The sequence below is a fragment of the Sander lucioperca genome, chromosome 1, assembly GCF_008315115.2.
Source record: "Sander lucioperca isolate FBNREF2018 chromosome 1, SLUC_FBN_1.2, whole genome shotgun sequence".
Lineage (NCBI taxonomy): Eukaryota > Metazoa > Chordata > Actinopteri > Perciformes > Percidae > Sander > Sander lucioperca.
The window spans coordinates 33,600,740-33,626,973 of record NC_050173.1 but is presented as its reverse complement, the minus strand read 5'-3'; the positions used below and the strand labels follow the sequence as shown (position 1 = coordinate 33,626,973).

Here is a 26,234-nt window from a genome sequence, read left to right as displayed (position 1 = left end):
TGGGTCCTATAAAGGGCAAAAAATTTTAGAACGATAGGGGCCTAGAAGTTTATCATTATCGATATCCACAACATAAATGCCATAAGCTGCTAAAATAGAGGAATAAAATGAAGGGTATATTGTCATACAACTTATTTTTAGTGGTAGAAGCTCATTACTAAATATGTTCAGCAGCAAGAGCTAGGGACAGCCATATATATCATCAGTCATTAATTAATTTAATTCATTCACTGTTCAATGTACAATCCACAATATATTATTGTCCCTATTTACAGTTATATGATTATTCTGATTAATGTAGTCTCTAGTTACTTGCCTTTTCTCTTTTCTTACTATTTTTTTGCAACAAACAAAACATAATTCTTCACGGAATCCGATCATTAATACATTTCTACTATATCCTTAAAGAAAAGACACTAACTCGTGCGATTAGTAAAGAATCCACTGTGGTCTATCAAAGGAACGCAAGATGTCGCTCGAGACCATACATTCAATTGTGTTCATTAATGAACAAAAACTCCTCCTCCGATGTCGGTGAAATAAGCAAGCCTGTGCGTTTCGTAGGGGCTGGGTTAGTCGAACACGTCGTCTTTAAAGATGGTCCATAAATGAAGAGATCTTGGCGCTCTTGTGGATATTTTGCCGTTTTTGTGGATGAATGACGTTTGTTTGCCTGAATTTCTAATTTAAACAAAAGGATGATTCGTCAACAGCATAGAGAGGCAGAATGGATGGTGTGCGCCATTCTTCTTTGTTTATCTGAGTGGTCTGCAGCTCAGATTTCCTACTCTGTTTCCGAGGAGGTGGACAAAGGCACAGTGGTGGGGAACCTCGCAAAGGATTTAAACATTCATACACAACAATTGGAGGAACGGGGATTTCGAATTGTATCGGGATACAGTAAGAACTATTTCGAGGCTAATTTGAGAACAGGAGCTTTGGTTGTTAACGACAGGATAGATCGTGAAGAGCTTTGTCCGAATCTACCTAAGTGTACCTTAAATATAGAGGGACTATTGAGCCATCCTATGAATATGTATCGCATTGAGGTCAGTATTGTGGACATCAATGATAATGCACCATCATTCCTCGAGCAAACCCATGTGTTTAATATATCCGAGTCTTCTTCGACGGGAGAGAGGTATCCGCTCCCAATAGCTCAGGATGCAGACACTGGCAGTAATTCAGTGAAAACCTACAAGTTAAGTCCGAACGAGCATTTCTCTATAGATGTGAGTAGTGGGGGAGAGAGTGCGTCCGCTGAGTTAGTGCTGCAGAAGGCTTTAGACCGAGAGAAACAAACCACTATTAAAGTAACATTAACCGCTGTAGACGGAGGGAAACCTGCAAGGTCTGGCACTATGCACATTTTTGTGAATGTGATAGATGTTAATGATAACACGCCTTCGTTTAGCAAGCCGATTTATAAGGTACGAGTCAGCGAAAATGCCCCCATAGGTACAACAATATTGAAACTAAGTGCAACTGATTCAGACGAAGGGTCAAATGCAGACATTCGATTTCATTTAATGAGAAGAGGAAATGTGGACTCTCCTGAAAAATTCATTGTTAGTCCTGAAAGCGGTGAAATCACTGTGAAGGCTAAATTGGATTACGAAGAAAGCAATGCATATGAATTACGAGTACAAGCAACAGACCAGGGCGCTTCCCCTCGCAGTGGTTATTCTAAAGTGCTGGTGGAGGTTGTCGATGTCAATGACAATGCACCAGAAATCTCTATAACTTCACTAATGAGTCCAGTAAAGGAAAGTGCTGAAATTGGAACAGTTGTTGCATTGGTGACTGTGACTGACAAAGATGGAGGGCAAAATGGCCTTACCACTTGTCAAATTAAAGACTCAGTCCCTTTTACATTAACGTCAAATTACAAAAACTATTACTCTCTGATAGTTGACGGTCTCCTTGACAGAGAGATTGTGTCACAGTACAATGTAACCATCACTGCCACCGACGAAGGTAGTCCACCTCTTTCTAGCACAGCTGTAATTACTGTGCAAGTTTCTGATATTAATGACAACGCGCCTCGTTTCCCAGAAGGCAATATACATATTTACGTGAAGGAGAATAGTAAAGTGGGAGATATTATTACAACAACAACTGCACAGGATGCAGATACAAATGAAAATGCTAAATTGACTTATTCATTAATGGATACTTATCCGAAAAGTTTTCCAATTTCAACAGTTGTAAACATCAACTCAGAGACTGGAGATATAGTCAGCCTGCAGTCTTTTAACTATGAGGAGTTAAAAACGTTTCAGTTTAAAGTTCAGGCCACAGACTCTGGTGTTCCTCCGCTCAGCAGCAACGTGACTGTGAACGTTTTAATCCTGGATGAAAATGACAATAATCCAACAATTCTCGCGCCCTATTCTGAGCACGGCTCCGTCAACAGTGAGAGCATCCCCTATTCTGCTGAAGTGGGATACTTTGTGGCAAAGATCAGGGCTGTAGACGCAGACTCTGGATACAATGCTCTGCTTTCTTATCACCTGTCTGAGCCCAAAGGAAACAACCTCTTCCGGATCGGAACCAGCACCGGAGAAATCAGGACTAAGAGGAGAATGAGTGACAATGACCTGAAAACTCACCCCTTGGTGGTGTTAGTTTCTGATAACGGAGAACCCTCCCTGTCAGCTACTGTGTCTATTGATGTGGTGGTGGTTGAAAGCACAGCTGACATCCAGACTCAGTTCAGACATGTGCCCATAAAGGAGGAGAGCTTCTCTGATTTAAACCTGTATCTGCTGATCGCCATCGTGTCGGTGTCAGTGATCTTTCTGCTGAGTCTCATCAGTTTAATAGCTGTCAGATGCCACAGGACAGACGGCAGTTTCAGCAGGTACAGCGCCCCAATGATCACCACCCACCCTGACGGGAGCTGGTCTTACTCTAAATCTACTCAGCAGTATGACGTGTGTTTCAGCTCAGACACGCTGAAGAGTGACGTAGTGGTGTTCCCCGCGCCGTTTCCGCCTGTCGATGCTGAGCTGATCAGTATAAACGGAGGAGACACTTTTACCAGAACTCAGACTTTACCCAGCACAGACAAGGTATGGTTCTTCACTGAAGCGCTTTCAGTTTGCAATTGACACGATTTACATATTTTGCTAAGATAATTGTGCATACACAAGTCAACAAAACCTGAAAATAAAGTAATACAAGTAGTAATAGCTCCCCAGTTGACATACAATTTCCGCTGTTCACGTTAGCACATATTGTAGTTTTATAAATTAACGAATAGAAATTCCCATCAGGGATGGGATTCAGCTACAAACTTAGTACCACCTCAAAGACAGAGCATACCCATGTCTGTATGTTTTAAGGTCCTGAGATGGCGTCTATGAAAACAGGATTGTTTGATAGTGTTGCCTCTAAACAGCTCAGTAGTACACTGGCTCCATACAGTTTACAGCCTTTGTGTAGAGCGCTCTCCGTGGTGCTTACATAAAGTCAACATTTGGATGCTCTATCTACGATAACATTATACACTTGTATTATTTAAGGGATTCTTTGGCTAATTAGTTGATTGGTTATTTTACGTAAAGAGTTCCATTTTGCTCGAAACTCAAAAGTATTCGAAACTCAAAAGTATTTTTCATAACATATAATCATGTCCGTTTTCAAATGTAAATCTATCAACTTAAGGCGCCATTCAAGGGTACAGCAAAGCTCCAGTGATGCAGTGTATATGCACCTTAAGTTGATAGATTTACATTTGAAAACGGACATGATTATATGTTATGAAAAATACTTTTGAGTTTGTTTCCAAACACGGAAGTCAATTAACAGTATGTGCCAACGCTTTTAATAAGTCATATTTTATAATACTGCAAATCATTGGGCTGTTACTTACATTGACTTATCTGTCATTTACCACATGATGTCGCTGGAGACCACAGATATGATTGTTACAATATGTGTAAAACTCCTCCCTGCACGGGAAACCTAAAACAGCCATTTGCCAGGCATCAGTTTAGAAAGACACGGGATTGTACTGTGGGGAGAAGGGCTGCTGCTGCTGCTGGGGATTTGTGTTTATGACGGATGTATACACGGGAAATACATGATAAGCGGAATTCAGTTTTTATTGTACAGCGATGGGAAACGAGGAATATGCCTGGATTCATATTGTTGCACTGCTGTGTCTTTGTGACTCGTCTGCTTCGCAATTATCCTACTCCATTTCCGAGGAGGCGAACAAAGGCACCGTGGTGGGGAATATCGCAAAGGATTTGCACCTTAATGTACAGTATCTAGAAACCAGGGATCTAAGTATTGTTTCGAGTTACAGTAAGAAATATTTTGACGTGAATTTGCGGACCGGGAACCTCTTTGTTGACGAGAGGATAGACAGAGAAGAGATTTGTCCAAACACAGCACAATGCTCCCTGAGGATACAGGCTGTTTTAAGCAATCCAATGAATGTACACCGCATCGAGGTCAGTGTTTTAGACGTAAATGATAACTCGCCAGAATTTATTGAACAGTCCTATTCGTTAAACATCTCCGAATCAATGTCACCGGGAGAACGATATCTTCTCCCAATAGCAGTGGACGCAGACATAGGCAGCAACTCAGTGAAGACTTACAAGCTGAGCCAAAATGAATATTTCTCGCTAGATGTGCAGAGCGGAGGAGAACACGGTGTGTCTGCTGAGTTAGTGCTTCAGAAAGCTTTAGATCGAGAGAAACAGCCGGTCCTTAAACTTATTCTGACCGCTGTAGATGGAGGAAACTCCGCTAGATCAGGTACATTGCAGATAAATGTAAATGTAATAGATGCGAATGACAATACACCAATTTTCAGCAAATCGCTTTACAAAATACGTGTGCGTGAAAATATGGCACAAGGAACAGTGATAATAAAGTTAAATGCAACCGATTTAGACGAGGGCATGAACAGTAAGATCCTGTATTCTTTTATCAAACGAGGAAATATTGATCCATCAAATATGTTTGATCTAAATTCAGAAACAGGAGAAATCACTGTGAAGGGCACATTAGATTATGAAGAGACGTCTGCTTACGAGGTAAGAGTCCAAGCAATGGATCAAGGCACCTCTCCTCGTAGTGCACATGCTAAACTGCTGATAGAGATAATTGATGTGAATGACAATGCCCCAGAAATATCGGTGACGTCACTCATGACCCCAGTAAAAGAAGATGCGGAACAGGGGACAATAGTTGCTTTGGTTACAGTGAGTGATAAAGATGGAGGAAACAATGGTGTAACTAACTGTAAGGTAGTTGGGTCTGTTCCCTTTAAACTGAAGTCCAACTACAAAAATGACTATTCATTAGTAGTAGATGGACCACTGGACAGAGAAAACACTTCTCTTTACAATGTCACCATTACAGCCACAGATGAAGGGAGTCCACCTCTGTCCAGTATCAGGGTCATTACTGTTCATGTTTCTGATGTTAATGATAATGCACCTAGATTTATGGAGCCTGTGATTCATGTTTATGTGAAAGAAAATAGTGCAATAGGCTCCGTTATTTCTACAATACATGCCTTTGATCCTGATTTGGACAGTAATGCAAAACTGACTTACAAATTGTTAGATAGTTATCCAAAAAATATTCCCGTTTCATCAGTTGTAAACGTCAACTCAGAGACTGGAGATATAGTCAGTCTGCAGTCTTTTAACTATGAAGAGTTAAAAACGTTTCAGTTTAAAGTTCAGGCCACAGACTCTGGTGTTCCTCCGCTCAGCAGCAACGTGACTGTGAACGTTTTAATCCTGGATGAAAATGACAATAATCCAACAATTCTCGCGCCCTATTCTGAGCACGGCTCCGTTAACAGTGAGAGCATCCCCTATTCTGCTGAAGCGGGATACTTTGTGGCAAAGATCAGGGCTGTAGACGCAGACTCTGGATACAATGCTCTGCTTTCTTATCACCTGTCTGAGCCCAAAGGAAACAACCTCTTCCGGATCGGAACCAGCACCGGAGAAATCAGGACTAAGAGGAGAATGAGTGACAATGACCTGAAAACTCACCCCTTGGTGGTGTTGGTTTCTGATAACGGAGAACCCTCCCTGTCAGCTACTGTGTCTATTGATGTGGTGGTGGTTGAAAGCACAGCTGACATCCAGACTCAGTTCAGACATGTGCCCATAAAGGAGGAGAGCTTCTCTGATTTAAACCTGTATCTGCTGATCGCCATCGTGTCGGTGTCAGTGATCTTTCTGCTGAGTCTCATCAGTTTAATAGCTGTCAGATGCCACAGGACAGACGGCAGTTTCAGCAGGTACAGCGCCCCAATGATCACCACCCACCCTGACGGGAGCTGGTCTTACTCTAAATCTACTCAGCAGTATGACGTGTGTTTCAGCTCAGATACGCTGAAGAGTGACGTAGTGGTTTTCCCCGCACCGTTTCCGCCTGTAGATGCTGAGCTGATCAGTATTAATGGAGGAGACACTTTTACCAGAACTCAGACTTTACCCAACAAAGACAAGGTAGGCCATCTGTGCTCAATGCTTGTAGAACTTAACAATGCTATCATAAAAAATATAATGCAATTTACCTGCTGCTTATGAGTCTCACCATTTACAGTATTTCGACCATAATGTGTAGCCCTTTCAGAATTTCTCCCATATGTTCGCCACCTTAAGTGATCCGTGCCGAAATAACTAGCTTCAATATTTTTTTACGTAGACAGCTCGTGTGTTAAATTGGGACGATCAAACTAGTTTAATGCAAGTATTTAAATAGTGCTCTCCGTGGTGCTGAACTGTGTTTTGTGCCATTTAGCTGCAAAATCCGCTGATATTTTGTCTGTTGAAAGCATGTCATTATTGATTACATCGATGTAAGCTGTTCTTTACATGTTTTTTTAACAATCGATAAGGTGCTGAGTTTGCATCCTCGGTATATAGCTGGTATCATTCTGCTGTGATCAAACATTTGCAATGCCTCCTGATATTGAATGTAGTGAAAAGGCGCTGTCAGTGGTGTTTGACTTTGTGCTGACAATATGTTGTTTCGGTAAAGTCCTGCTGAATCAAACTGGTTTCTTTAAATTATGATTTCCTCTAATCATGGGACGTTTGGAGTATTGAAATTACACTCGAAAACAAATTTGAAGTAATTTTCTATCTGTATATGTTATATTATTTGTACTTCATACAATAGCTAGTTTAGACAGTATTTAGATTGAGGGTTGTCACTCTACATATTGATATAAATGTTTAAACCTCACCATTTATGTCATTCATAATATTTGAAATATGTGACTATATGATACACTGGTTTGTATTTGCCTACCTGTCATTCACCACATGATGTCGCATGAGACCATGCACATGAATGTGTTTGTATGTCCAAAACTCCTCCTCCCTGGATGGGAAAAAAATTAAATCGTCATCGGCCATTATTACACCCGCGGAAGGTGCTGTGACGAGAAGGGCAGGAGCTTCCCCACAACTATATTTCTGTGGACGGACTTATCTGAGGATAAATGATCGATAGGGTTCAGTTCTTTTGTTGCATCAACAATGTATATTCGACTACAAAAGGAATACGTCTGGATTCGCATTGTTGTGTTTCTTTGTCTTTGTGACTGGTCTGCTTCGCAGTTATCCTACTCGATTTCCGAGGAGGTGAACAAAGGCACCGTAGTGGGGAATATTGCGAAGGATTTAAACCTCAATTTACAGGAACTAGAGACCAGGGATCTACGCATTGTTTCGAGTTACAGTAAGAAAGATTTTGACGTGAATTTGCGGACCGGGAACATCTTTGTGGACGAGAGGATAGACAGAGAAGAGATTTGTCCTAATGTGTTAAAATGCTCCATCAAAATACAAGCCGTTTTAAACAATCCAATGACTGCACAACGCGTAGAGGTTCATGTTTTAGATATAAACGATAATTCGCCTACTTTTATTGAAAAAACGCATTCTTTGAATATTTCAGAATCATCTTTAACTGGAGAACGATATCTTCTCCCAATAGCAGTAGACGCAGACATGGGCAGCAACTCAGTGAAGACTTACAAGCTGAGCCAAAATGAATATTTCTCGCTAGATGTGCAGAACGGAGGAGAACACGGTGTGTCTGCTGAGTTAGTGCTTCAGAAAGCTTTAGATCGAGAGAAACAGCCGGTGATCACACTTCTCTTGACGGCTATAGATGGAGGTAAACCGCCTAGATCGGGGTCATTACAAATACATGTTAATGTATTAGATGCGAATGATAATATACCAATTTTTAGCAAATCGCTGTATAAAGAACGTGTATCTGAAAATACTGCACATGGAGCAGTGATAATGAAGTTAAATGCAACAGATTTAGACGAGGGAATGAACAGTAAGATCCTGTATTCATTGATCAAACGAGGAAATATTGATCCATCAAATATGTTTGATCTAAATTCAGAAACAGGAGAAATCACTGTGAAGGGCACATTAGATTATGAAGAGACGTCTGCTTACGAGGTAAGAGTCCAAGCAATGGATCAAGGCACCTCTCCTCGTAGTGCACATGCTAAACTGCTGATAGAGATAATTGATGTGAATGACAATGCCCCAGAAATATCGGTGACGTCACTCATGACCCCAGTAAAAGAAGATGCGGAACAGGGGACAATAGTTGCTTTGGTTACAGTGAGTGATAAAGATGGAGGAAACAATGGTGTAACTAACTGTAAGGTAGTTGGGTCTGTTCCCTTTAAACTGAAGTCCAACTACAAAAATGACTATTCATTAGTAGTAGATGGACCACTGGACAGAGAAAACACTTCTCTTTACAATGTCACCATTACAGCCACAGATGAAGGGAGTCCACCTCTGTCCAGTATCAGGGTCATTACTGTTCATGTTTCTGATGTTAATGATAATGCACCTAGATTTATGGAGCCTGTGATTCATGTTTATGTGAAAGAAAATAGTGCAATAGGCTCCGTTATTTCTACAATACATGCCTTTGATCCTGATTTGGACAGTAATGCAAAACTGACTTACAAATTGTTAGATAGTTATCCAAAAAATATTCCTGTTTCATCAGTTGTAAACGTCAACTCAGAGACTGGAGATATAGTCAGTCTGCAGTCTTTTAACTATGAAGAGTTAAAAACGTTTCAGTTTAAAGTTCAGGCCACAGACTCTGGTGTTCCTCCGCTCAGCAGCAACGTGACTGTGAACGTTTTAATCCTGGATGAAAATGACAATAATCCAACAATTCTCGCGCCCTATTCTGAGCACGGCTCCGTCAACAGTGAGAGCATCCCCTATTCTGCTGAAGCGGGATACTTTGTGGCAAAGATCAGGGCTGTAGACGCAGACTCTGGATACAATGCTCTGCTTTCTTATCACCTGTCTGAGCCCAAAGGAAACAACCTCTTCCGGATTGGAACCAGCACCGGAGAAATCAGGACTAAGAGGAGAATGAGTGACAATGACATGAAAACTCACCCCTTGGTGGTGTTGGTTTCTGATACCGGAGAACCCTCCCTGTCAGCTACTGTGTCTATTGATGTGGTGGTGGTTGAAAGCACAGCTGACATCCAGACTCAGTTCAGACATGTGCCCATAAAGGAGGAGAGCTTCTCTGATTTAAACCTGTATCTGCTGATCGCCATCGTGTCGGTGTCAGTGATCTTTCTGCTCAGTCTCATCAGTTTAATAGCTGTCAGATGCCACAGGACAGACGGCAGTTTCAGCAGGTACAGCGCCCCAATGATCACCACCCACCCTGACGGGAGCTGGTCTTACTCTAAATCTACTCAGCAGTATGACGTGTGTTTCAGCTCAGACACGCTGAAGAGTGACGTAGTGGTGTTCCCCGCACCGTTTCCACCTGTAGATGCTGAGCTGATCAGTATAAACGGAGGAGACACTTTTACCAGAACTCAGACTTTACCCAGTAAAGAAAAGGTGAGTTGTTTGCAGCCTTTCACTCCTATCTTCTTGCTTTGACATAGATGACTTGCAACCATGACAGAAAGTCAGAAAGTCAGAAATTCCCATTTAAGAATATCCCTTTTACTTACATGGAGATGCATTTGCATTTAAACAGAAAACAGGCTTGGCCTAAGTTGTAAAATAGTGGGCATTTCCTGCAAGTAGGCTTGTAGGGTGCTTTCCGTGGTGCTGAAAACATTACTGGTGTCTTCTTCGTCCTCTTGGGCTCACAATCCAAAAACTCTGGCATGTCATGCTATCACTGCTGGTTTCATTTACTAAGGCTGTCAATTCGTAAATTTCTTAACGCTTGAAAATCAATTGTTTTATTGATTATTATTACATGCTGAACTGTCTTCAAATAGTGACAGTAGTGGTGACGCTTGTTATTACCCTGTCTTCATGGGAAATATTGTTGATGCCTTGGAGCTCATTATATGTTTCCAACAAGTTTGATTTATCTTTTCCATGTGTAACAATAATTTCAGATTGTTCTCACTGTCATTTTCTGCAGTAATCTGTGACTATGTAGCGTGATTTTTTCCTCTTTACACAACTAGTTAAAGCAAACTTTAAGTCGTCTTTTAGTCCATTTAAAACATTAAGGTATACAATGTATTACACGTGTTGTGATATGAGACACAGGGTGTGCAACTCGAATTTTGAAAGCATTTTAATTTCTAAATTTTAACGCGTGGGGTCGCTGATGACCACATGTTTTTGTGAGCTCGGTGTTTTCAGTCTCCTCCTTTCCGTGTGAAGCGTCAGCAGACTGCGAGTGCTTTGTGAGAGGAAAACGAGTGGCGATAAAAAGAAGACAGGATTGTATGGGATTATAAATGCTGTCCGATCGAGTAGCGTTTTATGGATGCATATATTTTGTATAGCGTCACTTTCTTTGAAAGCAGCGATGGGCAGTGGAAGGAATAGCGGAATACTCTGTTGGCTGTTCATCCTGTTTTTATCTGACTGGTCTGCTGCTCAGATATCCTACTCGGTTTCCGAGGAGGTGGACAAAGGGACTGTGGTAGGGAATCTTGGAAAGGATTTAAATGTCAACGTTCGGGAGCTGCAAACGAGGAATCTGAATATCATGTCTGGGTACAGTAAGAAATATTTCGAGGCGAATTTTAAAACGGGGGATCTTTATGTAAACGAGCGAATAGACCGCGAGGAGCTTTGTCCAACCACGATCAAATGCACGCTAAACTTAGAGGCTATATTGAGTAATCCTATGGTACTCCACCGCATTGAGGTGGTAATTGTTGATTTAAATGACAACGCACCTGCCTTCGTCGAGAAGTCATATTCACTTAACATATCTGAATTATCACCTACGGGCGAACACTTTTTGCTTCCCTTGGCTCTTGATGCAGATACGGGAAGCAATTCAGTAAAGACTTACAGGCTGAGTTCAAATGAATACTTCTCACTAGATGTTCAGAGCGGCGGAGAACATAGTGTATCTGCTGAATTAGTGCTACTAAAAGCTTTAGATCGTGAAAAACAAGCCGATATTAAACTAACGCTGACGGCTGTAGATGGTGGAAAGCCACCTAAAACCGGAACCTTACACATACATGTAAATGTTCTGGATGTCAATGATAACACGCCGTCATTTAGTAAAACACTTTACAAGGCACGGGTAAATGAAAACGCGCCAGCTGGATCATTAGTGATTCAACTGAGTGCCACGGATTTAGACGAAGGAGACAACGGGAGGCTCACTTATTCATTTGTCAAGCGTGGAAACTTCAATCCTGCAGATGTGTTTTTCATTAATGCCGAAACTGGGGAGATCACGGTAAAGGGTCATTTGGATTACGAAGCACAATCAGCATATGAGATTCATGTTCAAGCAACAGACCAAGGGGGTTTGGCTCGAAGTGCAAATGGAAAGCTGCTGGTGGAGCTAGTTGATGCGAACGACAATGTCCCAGAAATTGTGGTGACGTCACTCATGAACCCGGTTAAAGAAGATGCTGAAATAGGAAGCGTTGTAGCATTAGTGACGGTGACTGATACAGATGGAGGAAAAAACGGCCAGGCTCGCTGTACACTTATCGGGTCTGCACCTTTTAAGCTAACTTCCAATTATAAAAATTATTACTCTTTAGTTGTAGATGGACCTCTTGATAGAGAAGGATACTCTTTTTATAGTGTCACGATTATGGCTGCTGATGAAGGGACCCCGCCTCTATCCAGCACCAACGTTATTACTGTTCAGGTTTCTGATGTAAACGATAACGCGCCTCGTTTCCTTGAACCCGTGATTAATATTTATGTAAAAGAAAACAGTCCCGTTGGAGCTCGTATCTATACGATAACTGCAGTCGATTCTGACATAAATGAAAACGCGAAAGTAACATATTCATTAGATGGTGATTCAAAAACGATTTCGCTAACTTCAGTTGTAAACATTAACTCAGAGACTGGAGATATAGTCAGTCTGCAGTCTTTTAACTATGAAGAGTTAAAAACGTTTCAGTTTAAAGTTCAGGCCACGGACTCTGGTGTTCCTCCGCTCAGCAGCAACGTGACTGTGAACGTTTTAATCCTGGATGAAAATGACAATAATCCAACAATTCTCGCGCCCTATTCTGAGCACGGCTCCGTTAACAGTGAGAGCATCCCCTATTCTGCTGAAGCGGGATACTTTGTGGCAAAGATCAGGGCTGTAGACGCAGACTCTGGATACAATGCTCTGCTTTCTTATCACCTGTCTGAGCCCAAAGGAAACAACCTCTTCCGTATCGGAACCAGCACCGGAGAAATCAGGACTAAGAGGAGAATGAGTGACAATGACCTGAAAACTCACCCCTTGGTGGTGTTGGTTTCTGATAACGGAGAACCCTCCCTGTCAGCTACTGTGTCTATTGATGTGGTGGTGGTTGAAAGCACAGCTGACATCCAGACTCAGTTCAGACATGTGCCCATAAAGGAGGAGAGCTTCTCTGATTTAAACCTGTATCTGCTGATCGCCATCGTGTCGGTGTCAGTGATCTTTCTGCTGAGTCTCATCAGTTTAATAGCTGTCAGATGCCACAGGACAGACGGCAGTTTCAGCAGGTACAGCGCCCCAATGATCACCACCCACCCTGACGGGAGCTGGTCTTACTCTAAATCTACTCAGCAGTATGACGTGTGTTTCAGCTCAGACACGCTGAAGAGTGACGTAGTGGTTTTCCCCGCACCGTTTCCGCCTGTAGATGCTGAGCTGATCAGTATAAACGGAGGAGACACTTTTACCAGAACTCAGACTCTACCTAACACAGACAAGGTGAGTTGTTTGTAACCCAAGAGTAGTTTGCTGATTGTTCTGATATTAATTGTATGTATGTTTGAGAAAGCAACTCGATACAAAGTACTACTTTAGCGGATATAAATCATCAATCACCTGACAGATTCTTTCCTCTAGAAAATCCATTCACTAGTATGATGCTGGATGTTGATGAGTTCATGTGGGATATTCTTCGAAATAGTTGCTGAATAATAGTATTTTAAGCTGAGAAGTAATTGGTTAAGTTCGATCTCTGTCATACAGCTGACCAGCGGGGACGCTGTCCATGGTGCTGAACTCTGGATTGTGTTTTCGCGTGCACGAAAAAGGCTGCCTCATATTATTTCAACATTAAAAACAGACTATGTATAACTTGTTTAATATGCCGTGCCATGGTAACACACAACAGATATAGTTTTTACTTACACACACTAAAATGCGTTTGGTTGTGAACAAGGTTTTATATAATTTTACACTGAAATAGATGTATCTACTACTTTGATCTTCTGCACAAATATAGGCTATATTTAAGTATATCCTATTCATGTCTTCATATATTAGCACCAAAATAACTGTTGGTGTCGCTCGAGACCACAATATTCTGTGGCTACTTTTTTTTCCCAGACTCCTCCTCTCCGTACGAAGCATCAGCAGTCCACAGTGCTTTGTTAGAAAACACACAAATGGTCACAGGACAGGAAAGGCTTCGTCTGTTATTTACCTTAAGTGCGGACATGTTTGAAAATGATTATTTCTTTCATTCGGTGGCAGCGATGGGACGTAGAGGACTAACAGTCACGGTCTGGATACAAATAATAGCTTTGCTTTGTTTGTGTGATGGGTCTACAGCGCAGCTCTCGTTCTCCGTTTCCGAGGAGGTTGACAAAGGAACGATCGTGGGAAATCTCGCCAAGGATTTACAAATTAATGTTCACGAATTGGAAAAACGGGATGCACGAGTTGTATCTGGGAATTCTCAGAAATATTTCGACATGGATTTAAAAACGGGTGCTCTATATGTTTGCGATAGGATTGATCGTGAAGAGCTCTGTCCAAATACGGCAAAATGTTCCCTGAATATAGAAGCCATTCTGAGCCACCCGATGCATCTGCATCGCATAGAGGTACAGATTATTGATATTAACGATAATGCACCATTTTTTCGTGAAAAGGAGAAGACTTTCAATATTTTGGAATCATCTTTTACCGGGGAGAGATATTTACTACCAATGGCAAACGACGCAGACACGGGCAGTAACTCGGTTAAGAGCTACAAGCTGAGTCCAAATGAGTATTTCTCACTAGACGTACAGAGCGGCGGACAGCACAGTGAGTCTGCTGAGTTAGTGCTACAGAAATCTTTAGACAGGGAGAAACAGTCTGTCATCAACCTTACTTTAACTGCTCTGGACGGAGGAAAACCTGCCCGGTCAGGGACATTAAAAATAGTTGTTAATGTCATAGATGTCAACGACAATGTTCCTGTATTTAGTCAACCTCTGTATAAGGCCCAGGTCACTGAAAATGCACCATTTCAGACATCCATACTGACTGTAACTGCTACAGATTTAGATGAAGGAATAAACGGTGAGATTATATATTCATTTATTGAGAGGGGGAATTTCAATCCTGAAGTTTTGTTCTCAATAAACCCAGACACAGGGGAAATAACTGTAACAGGAAAAGTAGACTATGAAGAGAATACAGCATATGATATCCGTGTACAGGCAAGAGATAAGGGTATGCCTTCTCGAAGCGTGCATGGTAAAGTGTTAGTGGAAGTAACTGATGTTAATGATAATATACCTGAAATCATTATCACCTCTCTTATGAGCCCAGTTAAAGAGGATGCTGAGGTAGGGACAGTGGTCGCCTTGGTGACTGTGACTGACAAAGATGGGGGTAATAATGGTCTCACTACTGCTACAATTCTCGGGTCGGTGCCTTTTAAACTCAAGCTAAACTACAAAAGTTATTATTCATTAGCAGTCGAAGGACCCCTTGACAGAGAGAGTTTTTCTCAATATAATGTCACCATCATAGCTACTGATGAAGGCACTCCACCTCTCTCCATCACCAGTGTTATTCCAGTTTACATTTCTGATGTGAATGACAACGCCCCGTTATTCTCAGAATCTGTGATTAATGTATATGTGAATGAGAATAGTGCAGTCGGAGCTACTATCTTTACTATAACGGCAGTTGATCGTGATATAGAAGAAAATGCAAAAGTAACATATTCTTCATTAGATGGCATTTCAAAAACTATTCCACTAACTTCTGTTGTAAACATCAACTCAGAGACTGGAGATATAGTCATCCTGCAGTCTTTTAACTATGAGGAGTTAAACACGTTTCAGTTTAAAGTTCAGGCCACAGACTCTGGTGTTCCTCCGCTCAGCAGCAACGTAACTGTGAACGTTTTAATCCTGGATGAAAATGACAATAATCCAACAATTCTCGCGCCCTATTCTGAGCACGGCTCCGTTAACAGTGAGAGCATCCCCTATTCTGCTGAAGCGGGATACTTTGTGGCAAAGATCAGGGCTGTAGACGCAGACTCTGGATACAATGCTCTGCTTTCTTATCACCTGTCTGAGCCCAAAGGAAACAACCTCTTCCGGATCGGAACCAGCACCGGAGAAATCAGGACTAAGAGGAGAATGAGTGACAATGACCTGAAAACTCACCCCTTGGTGGTGTTGGTTTCTGATAACGGAGAACCCTCCCTGTCAGCTACTGTGTCTATTGATGTGGTGGTGGTTGAAAGCACAGCTGACATCCAGACTCAGTTCAGACATGTGCCCATAAAGGAGGAGAGCTTCTCTGATTTAAACCTGTATCTGCTGATCGCCATCGTGTCGGTGTCAGTGATCTTTCTGCTGAGTCTCATCAGTTTAATAGCTGTCAGATGCCACAGGACAGACGGCAGTTTCAGCAGGTACAGCGCCCCAATGATCACCACCCACCCTGACGGGAGCTGGTCTTACTCTAAATCTACTCAGCAGTATGACGTGTGTTTCAGCTCAGACACGCTGAAGAGTGACGTAGTGGTTTTCCCCGCACCGTTTCCACCTGTAGATGCTGAGCTCATCAGTATAAACGGAGGAGACACTTTTACCAGAACTCAGACTTTACCCAGCACAGACAAGGTAAGGGTGATGGCACATAAATCACAGGGGATTGTGAGTGATTTAAGGCTTTACTTTTTCACAGAATGTGGTTTGATTCCTAAAGCAGGTAACTGTTTGAGGGCCACAGTGAAAATAAGTCTTAGACTTGTGTTGTCCTTGACAATAATGTACTTGTGTGTGATCTAATGTACTTCTTCTCATTACGCAAATTTAAGGGGACTCATCTATTGTAAGGCTGACACTTTAAAAATATTATAGTCTTTATTTGTTCTTCTGTGACCTGTTGGTCAGTTAGGGGTGCACCGATCCGATATTAAGATCAGACATCGGTCCCAATATTGACAAAATAGCTGGATCGGGGATCGGAAAAATTAACAGATCCACAGGCGATCCAGTTTTGTTAGTTTTTTTCCCTCTGTCGCACGTGTGTCGCATGCTGGAAGAGTTGAGTGTACAAATAAATAAGAACTCAATACATTACATCTATGTTATTTTGTCTTAGTTAGGAAAGTAATGTTTAGTTAGGAAAGTCTGGTGCCTTTAGTCTCTTCCACATGGTGGAAGGAAGGTATAAGGTGAAAGGTATACAGTGTATTATTAATTCAACAACGGTATCGGATTGGTATCGGGTATCGACAGATAGACAAAGCCCAGGCATCGGTATCGGGACTGAAAAAGTCGGATCGGTGCATCCCTATGGTCAGTTACTTTAATTTGCATCATGCAACACTTTTGGACTATCCAAAATGTTTTTAAATATTTAGCCTCTTGCTCAATCCTCTTTGAATATGTCTATTATGGCCACCCAGTCTTGCTAGAATCCCATGTATGTTTGTTGCTTTTCCTGTGACTTTAAGACGCTTAAGATGTAATACTTCAATTCTTTTCTTGCCTCTGACTTCAAATTTACCACAAGATGTCGCTATCAGCTCAAAGAGTTAAAACACTATCTGTGCGACGGCCCTCCCCTTCCGTTTAATAGAGGTGTTAGTTATTCTTTGTTCATCGTAGCAGTAAAGAACATCCTCACTGTATGAAGGGCTCCGATCTGGATCTATCATTAATGGGCAATGGTACCGCTGGAGTGATTTTTTTCGAATTACTTGTTTAGCAGCCTATGGGCAGAATGCAACAAGGAAATATTTTTCGGATGCGGGTTTATTTCTTGTTCCATGTATCTCACATATGGAGTCTCGCAGCAGCACAGATTGTGTATTCAGTTACGGAGGAATCGAGCCCGGGTACCACTGTGGGGAATTTGGCGAAAGACTTGCATCTAGATGTACACGAATTGGAAACTAGGGGTTTTCAGATTTCAGGACCTAATACGAGGTATTTCGAAGCAAATGTTAAGACTGGGATACTTTTGGTGAAAGACAGAATAGATCGAGAGGAGCTCTGCTCTCGTAATGTAAAGTGTTCTCTGGAAGTGGAAGCAATTGTGAACTCTCCGTTGAATATCTATCGCTTTGAGGTTAAAATTTTGGATATAAACGACAATGCACCCGCATTTCGGATACCGGGAATCGTTTTGAACGTTTCCGAGTCAGCTTTTCCTGGTGAAAGATTTGCACTACCAAAGGCCCTCGATGCTGATGTCGGCAGTTATTATGTTAAGGGCTACAAGCTGAGTCAAAATGAACATTTCACCCTGGATGTACAGAATGGTGGAGAGGCGACTATGTCTGCTGAAATGGTGCTGCAGAAAGCCTTAGACCGTGAGAAACAGCCAGTTATCAAACTAACACTGACCGCTGTAGATGGAGGGAAACCTCCCAAAACAGGCACATTACATATCACAGTTAATGTGCAAGATGTAAATGATAATATTCCGATTTTTGACAAGCCGCTGTACAAAGCCATAGTGCTCGAGAACACGCCACACGGTGCCACCGTCATTTCTGTGCATGCTCAGGATTTAGATGAGGGTCCTAACGGAGAAATACTGTATTCTTTTATCAACCAAGACAATGATAACGATGTCAACAAATTTGCCATTGATCCACTAACGGGGGAGATTACGGTAAATGGTGAATTGGATCACGAAAAAAGCAATGCAGTTGAAATACGGGTCCAAGCGAAAGACAAAGGCGCAAGTGCAAGAGCATCTCATTGTAAAGTACTCGTTGAAATCACGGATGTTAATGATAATCCACCAGAAATATCAGTAACATCCTTAGTCAACGTAGTGAGGGAAGACGCACCCCTAGACACAATGGTTGGACTTATAACAGTGAGAGATAACGACTCAAATAAAAACGGCGTTGTTCAGGTTAGAATAGTTGATTCAGTGCCGTTTACAATTAAGAACACGTATAAAAATCATTATTCTTTGGTCGTAGACGGAACTCTAGACAGAGAACGAGCTTCTCAATATAATGTGACAATAACAGCGACTGACGAAGGGGTTCCGCCTCTTTCCAGTACAAGCGTTATTACAGTCCACGTGTCTGATGTCAATGACAACGCACCTCATTTTAAAGAGCCTGTAATAAACATTTTCGTCAAAGAGAACAGTCCCGTGGGGGCTGTTATCTATACTATGACTGCAGATGATCCGGATGTAGACGAAAATGCTAAAATAACGTTTTCAGTAAACAATAATCATAAAAACAATTTAATAGGATCAGTTATAAACATCAACTCAGAGACTGGAGATATAGTCAGCCTGCAGTCTTTTAACTATGAGGAGTTAAAAACGTTTCAGTTTAAAGTTCAGGCCACAGACTCTGGTGTTCCTCCGCTCAGCAGCAACGTGACTGTGAACGTTTTAATCCTGGATGAAAATGACAATAATCCAACAATTCTCGCGCCCTATTCTGAGCACGGCTCCGTTAACAGTGAGAGCATCCCCTATTCTGCTGAAGCGGGATACTTTGTGGCAAAGATCAGGGCTGTAGACGCAGACTCTGGATACAATGCTCTGCTTTCTTATCACCTGTCTGAGCCCAAAGGAAACAACCTCTTCCGGATCGGAACCAGCACCGGAGAAATCAGGACTAAGAGGAGAATGAGTGACAATGACCTGAAAACTCACCCCTTGGTGGTGTTGGTTTCTGATAACGGAGAACCCTCCCTGTCAGCTACTGTGTCTATTGATGTGGTGGTGGTTGAAAGCACAGCTGACATCCAGACTCAGTTCAGACACGTGCCCATAAAGGAGGAGAGCTTCTCTGATTTAAACCTGTATCTGCTGATCGCCATCGTGTCGGTGTCAGTGATCTTTCTGCTGAGTCTCATCAGTTTAATAGCTGTCAGATGCCACAGGACAGACGGCAGTTTCAGCAGGTACAGCGCCCCAATGATCACCACCCACCCTGACGGGAGCTGGTCTTACTCTAAATCTACTCAGCAGTATGACGTGTGTTTCAGCTCAGACACGCTGAAGAGTGATGTAGTGGTTTTCCCCGCACCATTTCCGCCCGTAGATGCTGAGCTGATCAGTATTAACGGAGGAGACACTTTTACCAGAACTCAGACTTTACCCAGCACAGACAAGGTAAGATGTAACCCCCACGCGACGAGTTGATACACTAGTTTTTTGGTTTTATTTTAAACTTTTGTATACACCGTCTCCTACAGTATCTAAATTATTACCTCTGCTGGTCTGTGGAAGAAGTGTTTCCTATTATTTGTTCCAGTACCCTACTTTTTCTTCTTTCCCTGACTGCTTTTGGCATTAGCACTATCCATGGTCCTGAAATCGCGGGGGCCTGTTAGAGCGTCTTTGTCACAACAGCGCGCTTGTTATCCCACAGAGCACAAAACAGTGGTGGGTAGTGCTGCCAAAAACTATATATTATATTTAATATCAAAACCTAATAAAGTAAAACTAGGCATAAAAATTACGTATATAATAAAGTATCTACAAAACACAACTTGTGAGTAATTTCATGAATAGCAGCAGTTCAGCATTTCTGGCAGCAACAGAATTCATTAACAACTCTTCATTGTGAAGGTTAAATGAATGAGGATGTGTACTTCAGTTCAGTTTAGTTTCTTCATAAAACAGTTAAGTACACTCCTAAAACATAATAGTTATATGTGAAATGGGCCACCTTGATAAATTATCGGAAGCTTGAGAATAGAGGCCCAGACACTAAACTAAACACCAAAGACCGTAAGAACTAACTACCCTCACCCAAACTACTAAATGGTCCCAAGACATTTATTCCCATCAGCGTAAACATATGGCAAGTGGAAATAACAGTACAATTTAAATGGATGTTTGAGTAGAATAGCTAGTTTAGAAGTCCCCAGCCGTTTAGGTTATTCAAGCTTTAACATACTTTAGTGGTAACTGCTGACTTAAGCTCTTTTTGAAAGCAGACACAGAAAAAAAATGTCTTTTAGTGTTTAAAATCTCATTCCATACCTGTGAATCTCAGCAAACCACACTTCGTACATTTAAGATAACGTTTTTACCCTTTGTAAGATGCTTTTTCCTAGTCGTATTTGCGAGGGAAAGTAAATTGCAATAATGTCACAAAGTCATTGAGCATATTTTATTAATAGTAATAATAATAATAATAATAATTTACATTTATATAGCGCTTTATCATAGTCACTCAAAGCGGGGGAGGGGGGGCTACTCTCTACCACCACCAATACCAAAACCATATTTACAACACTATACTAGATAGATAGATAGATAGATAGATAGCTAGCTAGATAGATAGATACTTTATCATTGCCATGCAACAGTGGTAATTGTTTTGAAATAGCAAGGTAGCTCATTTCCAGTGCAAAAGAAAAAGAAGCTCAGTTTCCCAGCATATGAAGTAATGTACCAGTGCAAACAAGTCCAGTTCGGGTTCAGATCAGTGCCTGCAGAGCAATACAGCTCAGTATATGGGAACTAAACTATGGGAATCATAATTATTTTAGAGACCATTTCTGTCAGTTGGCGTCAAAAAGAATGGATTCAAATACTTTCCTTGTAAGCCATCTTGAGATTCAGTACTCGGTCAGTAGACTTGAAATGTGGTGCCGAAGTTGTAGCTTACTCCCTCGGAGCCACAGGGAGGACAGCAATTGTTAGCTAGTCAACTTTGATTCACTGCGGTTAGCATGGATTCGAATGGTGACCAATTCCCTGCAAAAAATGGTACATGTGTATTAAAAACTTATCAAACCACGCATGTATCACCACACTTCTGCAACGTTAATTTCAACGGTGGAAACATTGATTTTGTTAACTCACAGTGGTTGTTGTGAGAAGTTTCTGCCCTGAGAAGTTTGGCGCGCTAATAGCCCAATATATGTATGTCCCATAAAGTTACTCTCGTATGTTGAAAACCTAAACTGACCGGAGATAAGCTGAACTGCTTAGCAACCGGTCAGGCGAAATAAGTTGATGATATGCGGGTGTTAATGTAACAGAAACGCAGCTTTGTCTCATATTGTCCAAAAGATTCCCAGAATGTCAACAAGACATTTACAACTCATCTTCTTCGCTCACTGGCGATGTGGTGGTCAGCGGTTCTGCGCTCAGTGCTGCCACTGATGGCTTGAAGCTGTACTGCAACCATTGTGATATTAGCTTACGTTAGCTGTCGGCCACAAGTGAGGACATTTTGGACTTCACATGGGGTGTATTGTTTTGCATGAAAATCACCCCAGTCGATCCGAGTAAGTGTTGATTTTGTTACTTTACAAGCGCCTGACATCGAGTTTCTATCGACTGTTGAGGTCACCTGTGATTAACGTTTAGCTAATTATACACCCTGCTTCTTTTATGTGAATGAGCTCATGGCTAGGTTGGAAAACCAGAAGTAAACAGAGCTAGTGACCAGCTTTTTGATGACCTTCGATTACTTGGTTTCTTTTTGTGCTTAGTGAAACCAATAAGTAGCCTGAATGTTTCTTGATGGAGGGCTCTATCTATCTATCTATCTATCTATCTATCTATCTATAATCACAATGCAAATCTATTATAAAAAGAGTTACCACTCCATATTTCTGATTGAGCTTTTATTTGTATTTTGTTCATAGTTTGTGTTAGAGGCGAAATGCCTCTAACACAAACTGAAGACATAACTGTCACATAACTGAAGAAAACTCCTGTGTGGATGTCCACACAGGAGTTTTCTTCAGTTATTCTGGCTCATTATTTTTTTTTAGTTCAGGTTGAAATTTGGAGGGGTATGCTGGAAATGATGTGAGGTCACCAAACTCAGTGCATTCATAGGCCTATTTCACAGCAGCTATTTTGAGTTGTCATAGTAGGAAAAGCACAAGTGTTACTGATAAGTTTAACGATTGCTTTGTTCTGTTCAAGTGTCCCTTAAAAGTGTGACAGTGTGAGGCATGCACAATACTAGAACCCTGTACCCGTAGCAGCTAAATGGAATTCAGCTATCACAAATGTGTTATTACCTGTGCTTACTACGTTCATGTCAAAATGTCATCTGTGAAGAAGGCCTGTAAGAATGATTTTGGTGTAATCACCTCATCAGGTACAACAGGAATGTGAAGGTGATGTCAAGCAAGCACAATTTGTCCATGCACACACTGTTGTAAGACTTGGTCTAATAAGCAAAATAACCCACCTTTTTGGGTGGCTCATGGGTGTGAAGGGTCTATAGCTCTTCAACCTTCTCTAATCTGGAATAATCTACCGTGTTTGTCTGCCTTTGATAATGCTCACTCATATTTTTTCTATTCCAGTAATTGAATGTGCTTCTCCTGAGATGTTTCCATAAGCTTCTCTTGAGTCACACATTATCCTTAGTCCTATTCACCATTACAGCTTTTAATTCTCTACTGCTTGTACTTGTATTTCTGCATTCTACCCAGAGCAATTGCGTACATACTTTTGTTGTTGTTTAAGTAACATTTCCCTTAAAAATCCACTGCTGTAATATAGGCTTATGTTTTGAAGCGATTATGCTATGCCCCATTGTCTTAATATTATAGCTGTTAGGAACTGCACTTCAAGACCCCAATGCATACTTAATAATGTTATAGATTAACACTATGAGGAAGTTTCACTTTCAGCCAAGCCATATTTTTTACTTTCAATATAAATGAATAGTGAGCCTTGGAAATTATGTGTTCTGACCCTGCTCTCAAAATGCAACTGCTTAAAACATATTTTTTTATTAAAATAACGTTCACATCCTCAGAATTCCTTTATTTTGTCTTAATATTGCCTGCTCTATTTCCCCATTTTATTGCTCTGCAATATCAAGACATATTCCTTTCAGGCCTATTCCTTTTTCTCTTCCTCCTACTGCTCCATGCTGCCGGATCATTTCCCCCTCCCCCTCTCCTTCACCAGCTCTCCCTGAGAAGGGGAGCAGCTGAGGGAACTAACAGGGAGTTAACGTCCATCTCTGCAGACATGTGTGCCATCAGCCTCAGAGCGCTGTAAACATGATCTAATATATTTTCATTAACATGCCTAATGTGTGTAGAGTATAGAGGGAACCTTGATCCGCTCATGCCCATTAGGCCTAGGACAGAGGCGCCGCGTGTATTCTGTTTTGGTTGAATTTGTCACTGTCTAAATCTATCTTTTCATGTACATTAGTGTGGCATTTATGCAGGCCTATATAATGATGTTGTAATTGCTCCTTACTGCTGGAGTGTGTTCAGATATTCCCGGTGAAGCTCACAGTACATTGTGGTGGATTTATGATGCTTTAGAGTCAGCCGATGTGACCTCATTTTAGGGAGTGGCCCAGAGCAAACAAGCATGGACTGATCTGTCAAAACTCCATTCGTTTGGTTGGTTTCGTGTGAAGGAGACTGAAACCGGGCTTTCTGCGCTCTCAACCAGACTTTACATATTGCAGGCGATGCGAATGGGCAGTGTGAAGCTCTTAAATGGGTCAGCATGTGGTTTAAAAATGGCAGCGCGCTACATCCGCCATCTGAATGAACCAGTGTGGTGTTGCCTGCCTCTCTCTCCGATACAGGCTCTGCTATACTGTATGTACAAGCTATCCATACTGTGGTTCCTGAAACAATGCCTAGAGCTGTCTCTGCGTAAAATGCGTTCAGTATGTGTTCTGTATGCTGCAGCTCACTGTGAATGTGAGTGAGGGAGAGAGAGAGGGGGGAGGGGCAGGTAATTTTCCGCTACTTGCAGCAGCAGGAAGCTTCAGTACCGATCGAGGTATCAGCTCCGCTCGGCTCAGCTCTCCCTCCTTCTCTGCTCTGCGGCTGGGCGGGGCCGACAACACCTAGTGTCAATCACAGCCAAACCGGTTGGGCGGGGCAAATGACCTGGGTGGATGAGGAGGAGAGGCTTTTATTCATGCAACCATCAAAACATCGTGTATCTGTGTCGATGTGTTGTGTTACAGGATATTTTTCTGGAGCTGCAAGACTGTGTTTTTTTTCTTCTCCATAGGGCAGATATTGCCTGCTGTGTGTTTTGTAGAACTAGCATAATAATAAAATAGACACATTGCACACACAGAGCTATTGGGAGAGCTATAGCTTTTTGGCAGTGTATAAAATTATGACTTTTATGATGGGGTTTAGAGAGTGTATTCGGTAAAAGCTTCTAACTCTGTCTCTGTGCTGCATTAAATTATTGATTCTACAGTACATTATCCTGGTTGAGGCATACAGCTAAGTGGTTCACAGCTCATAGATTGTAGTCTTACAGTTATGATGTAGCATTCACCTAAGTCATATTGGTGGAGTACACAGATGGGTTTGACAGATGGGCCAAAGGCATGACGTATTAATGTCCTTACCTCACCAGTTTTAATCCAAGGTGACATAGCAGCAGAGTGATTCACAGAAAATGTATTTACTCTTCTTTATTTATCTCCCTGTCTGTCTGTCTGTCACACACACACACACACACACACACACACACACACACACACACACACACACACACACACACGTCTTATGTAGCACTTCCTGTTTTTCTTTTTTACAAGGGTGTGTCCTTGTGTGTGAGTGAGGTTAGCGTTGCTATCTGTGGTTACCATGGAGACTGTACTGAGTCGTAATGAAATTATGAACTAGTCTTGTTTCCAGGGAGCTGCCAGTATGTACCCGCCCCCACCCAGACATCAGTCCCAGCATGTGCTTCACTATAGATGCAAGCAGGAAGGAAACAGGGTGGACACAATGGGAGGCAGGGGAGATGGAGAGAGACAAAGAGAAAGATGCCAACCAAAGACGTGCAGCATCTTGAACAGAAATGCCAAGTCAGACGAAGGGTAAAGGAAGTGAGAAAGCGAGGGAGAAGTGCGTGTGATTAGAAAAATCGGTTCTAAAAAGGGAGAGGGTTTTAGGGAAAGTCACAAATACAGCAGCACAGACTCAAGCCATGAGCATGATATAGTGAGAAAACTGGAGCTTCTGAGGAGGAGATGGACAAAAAACACATTAAATTCATGCCCTGCAGCTGAGTGAGAACATCATAGGCTTACAATTGGTCACAGATAAAAGGAAGAACTTATCACCACCCCTCCCCTTCTCCCCACTTCATCCAACCCGTCCTCCATCCGTGCTCCCTCTTAGTGGCGTCCGGGATGTTGTTGCCGTCATTAGATCAGCTTTGTCATGCTCCGAACCACGGGTTCCATCCTCTCCCATCCAGCAAGTATACAAAGCCAGGGCATCCTAAGAGGGAACTATCCAAAGCCTGCCTGCGTTTTCTGATAGCTTTGTTCAGTGCCACAACAAGAATCTGTTTGATGTATGCACAGGCTGAACCAGGACAACCAAGGAACTGTTTAACCCTTACAGCGCCCCAGAGGGACGGATTTGGGCTGCTTTTAGTTCTCTCAGGCCCTTTATTTTTGAAAGCAAGGTACACAAGGGATAAGCACAAACAAACATACCCAAAGAATGCCTCCTCTATCCGCTTACTGTGTTTCCACCTGAGTAAAAGGATTGTGGTTACCATGGGAC

General features: G+C 41.9%; 2 protein-coding genes across 13 annotated transcripts in view; both read left to right on the top strand.

Annotated features, from left to right (window-relative positions):
- LOC116052474 (protocadherin alpha-C2-like) overlaps positions 1 to 26,234 on the top strand; it is a 162,460-nt gene that overhangs the window by 108,105 nt on the left and 28,121 nt on the right. The window contains exons 1-2 of one of the 12 annotated variants that reach the window (XM_036003008.1): positions 7,255 to 9,039; positions 12,347 to 13,215. The exons of 6 other annotated variants lie outside the window; for them this stretch is intronic. In XM_036003008.1, coding sequence (XP_035858901.1) covers positions 7,530 to 9,039; positions 12,347 to 13,215 — 2,379 coding nt within the window. In that variant the 5' untranslated portion in view covers positions 7,255 to 7,529. Of the gene's footprint in view, positions 1 to 3,809; positions 6,492 to 7,245; positions 9,909 to 10,658; positions 13,216 to 13,753; positions 16,368 to 17,237; positions 19,849 to 26,234 lie in introns of those variants that run through there. 5 more of the 12 variants (XM_036003015.1, XM_031303217.2, XM_031303215.2 and 2 more) reach the window with 5 other exon arrangements.
- Positions 425 to 16,621, top strand: LOC116052485 (protocadherin alpha-2-like). The gene is made up of 2 exons (XM_031303234.2): positions 425 to 3,074; positions 16,368 to 16,621. The coding sequence occupies exons 1-2, from the start codon at positions 699 to 701 to the stop codon at positions 16,533 to 16,535; spliced, it is 2,544 nt and encodes an 847-aa protein (XP_031159094.2). The 5' UTR covers positions 425 to 698; the 3' UTR covers positions 16,536 to 16,621.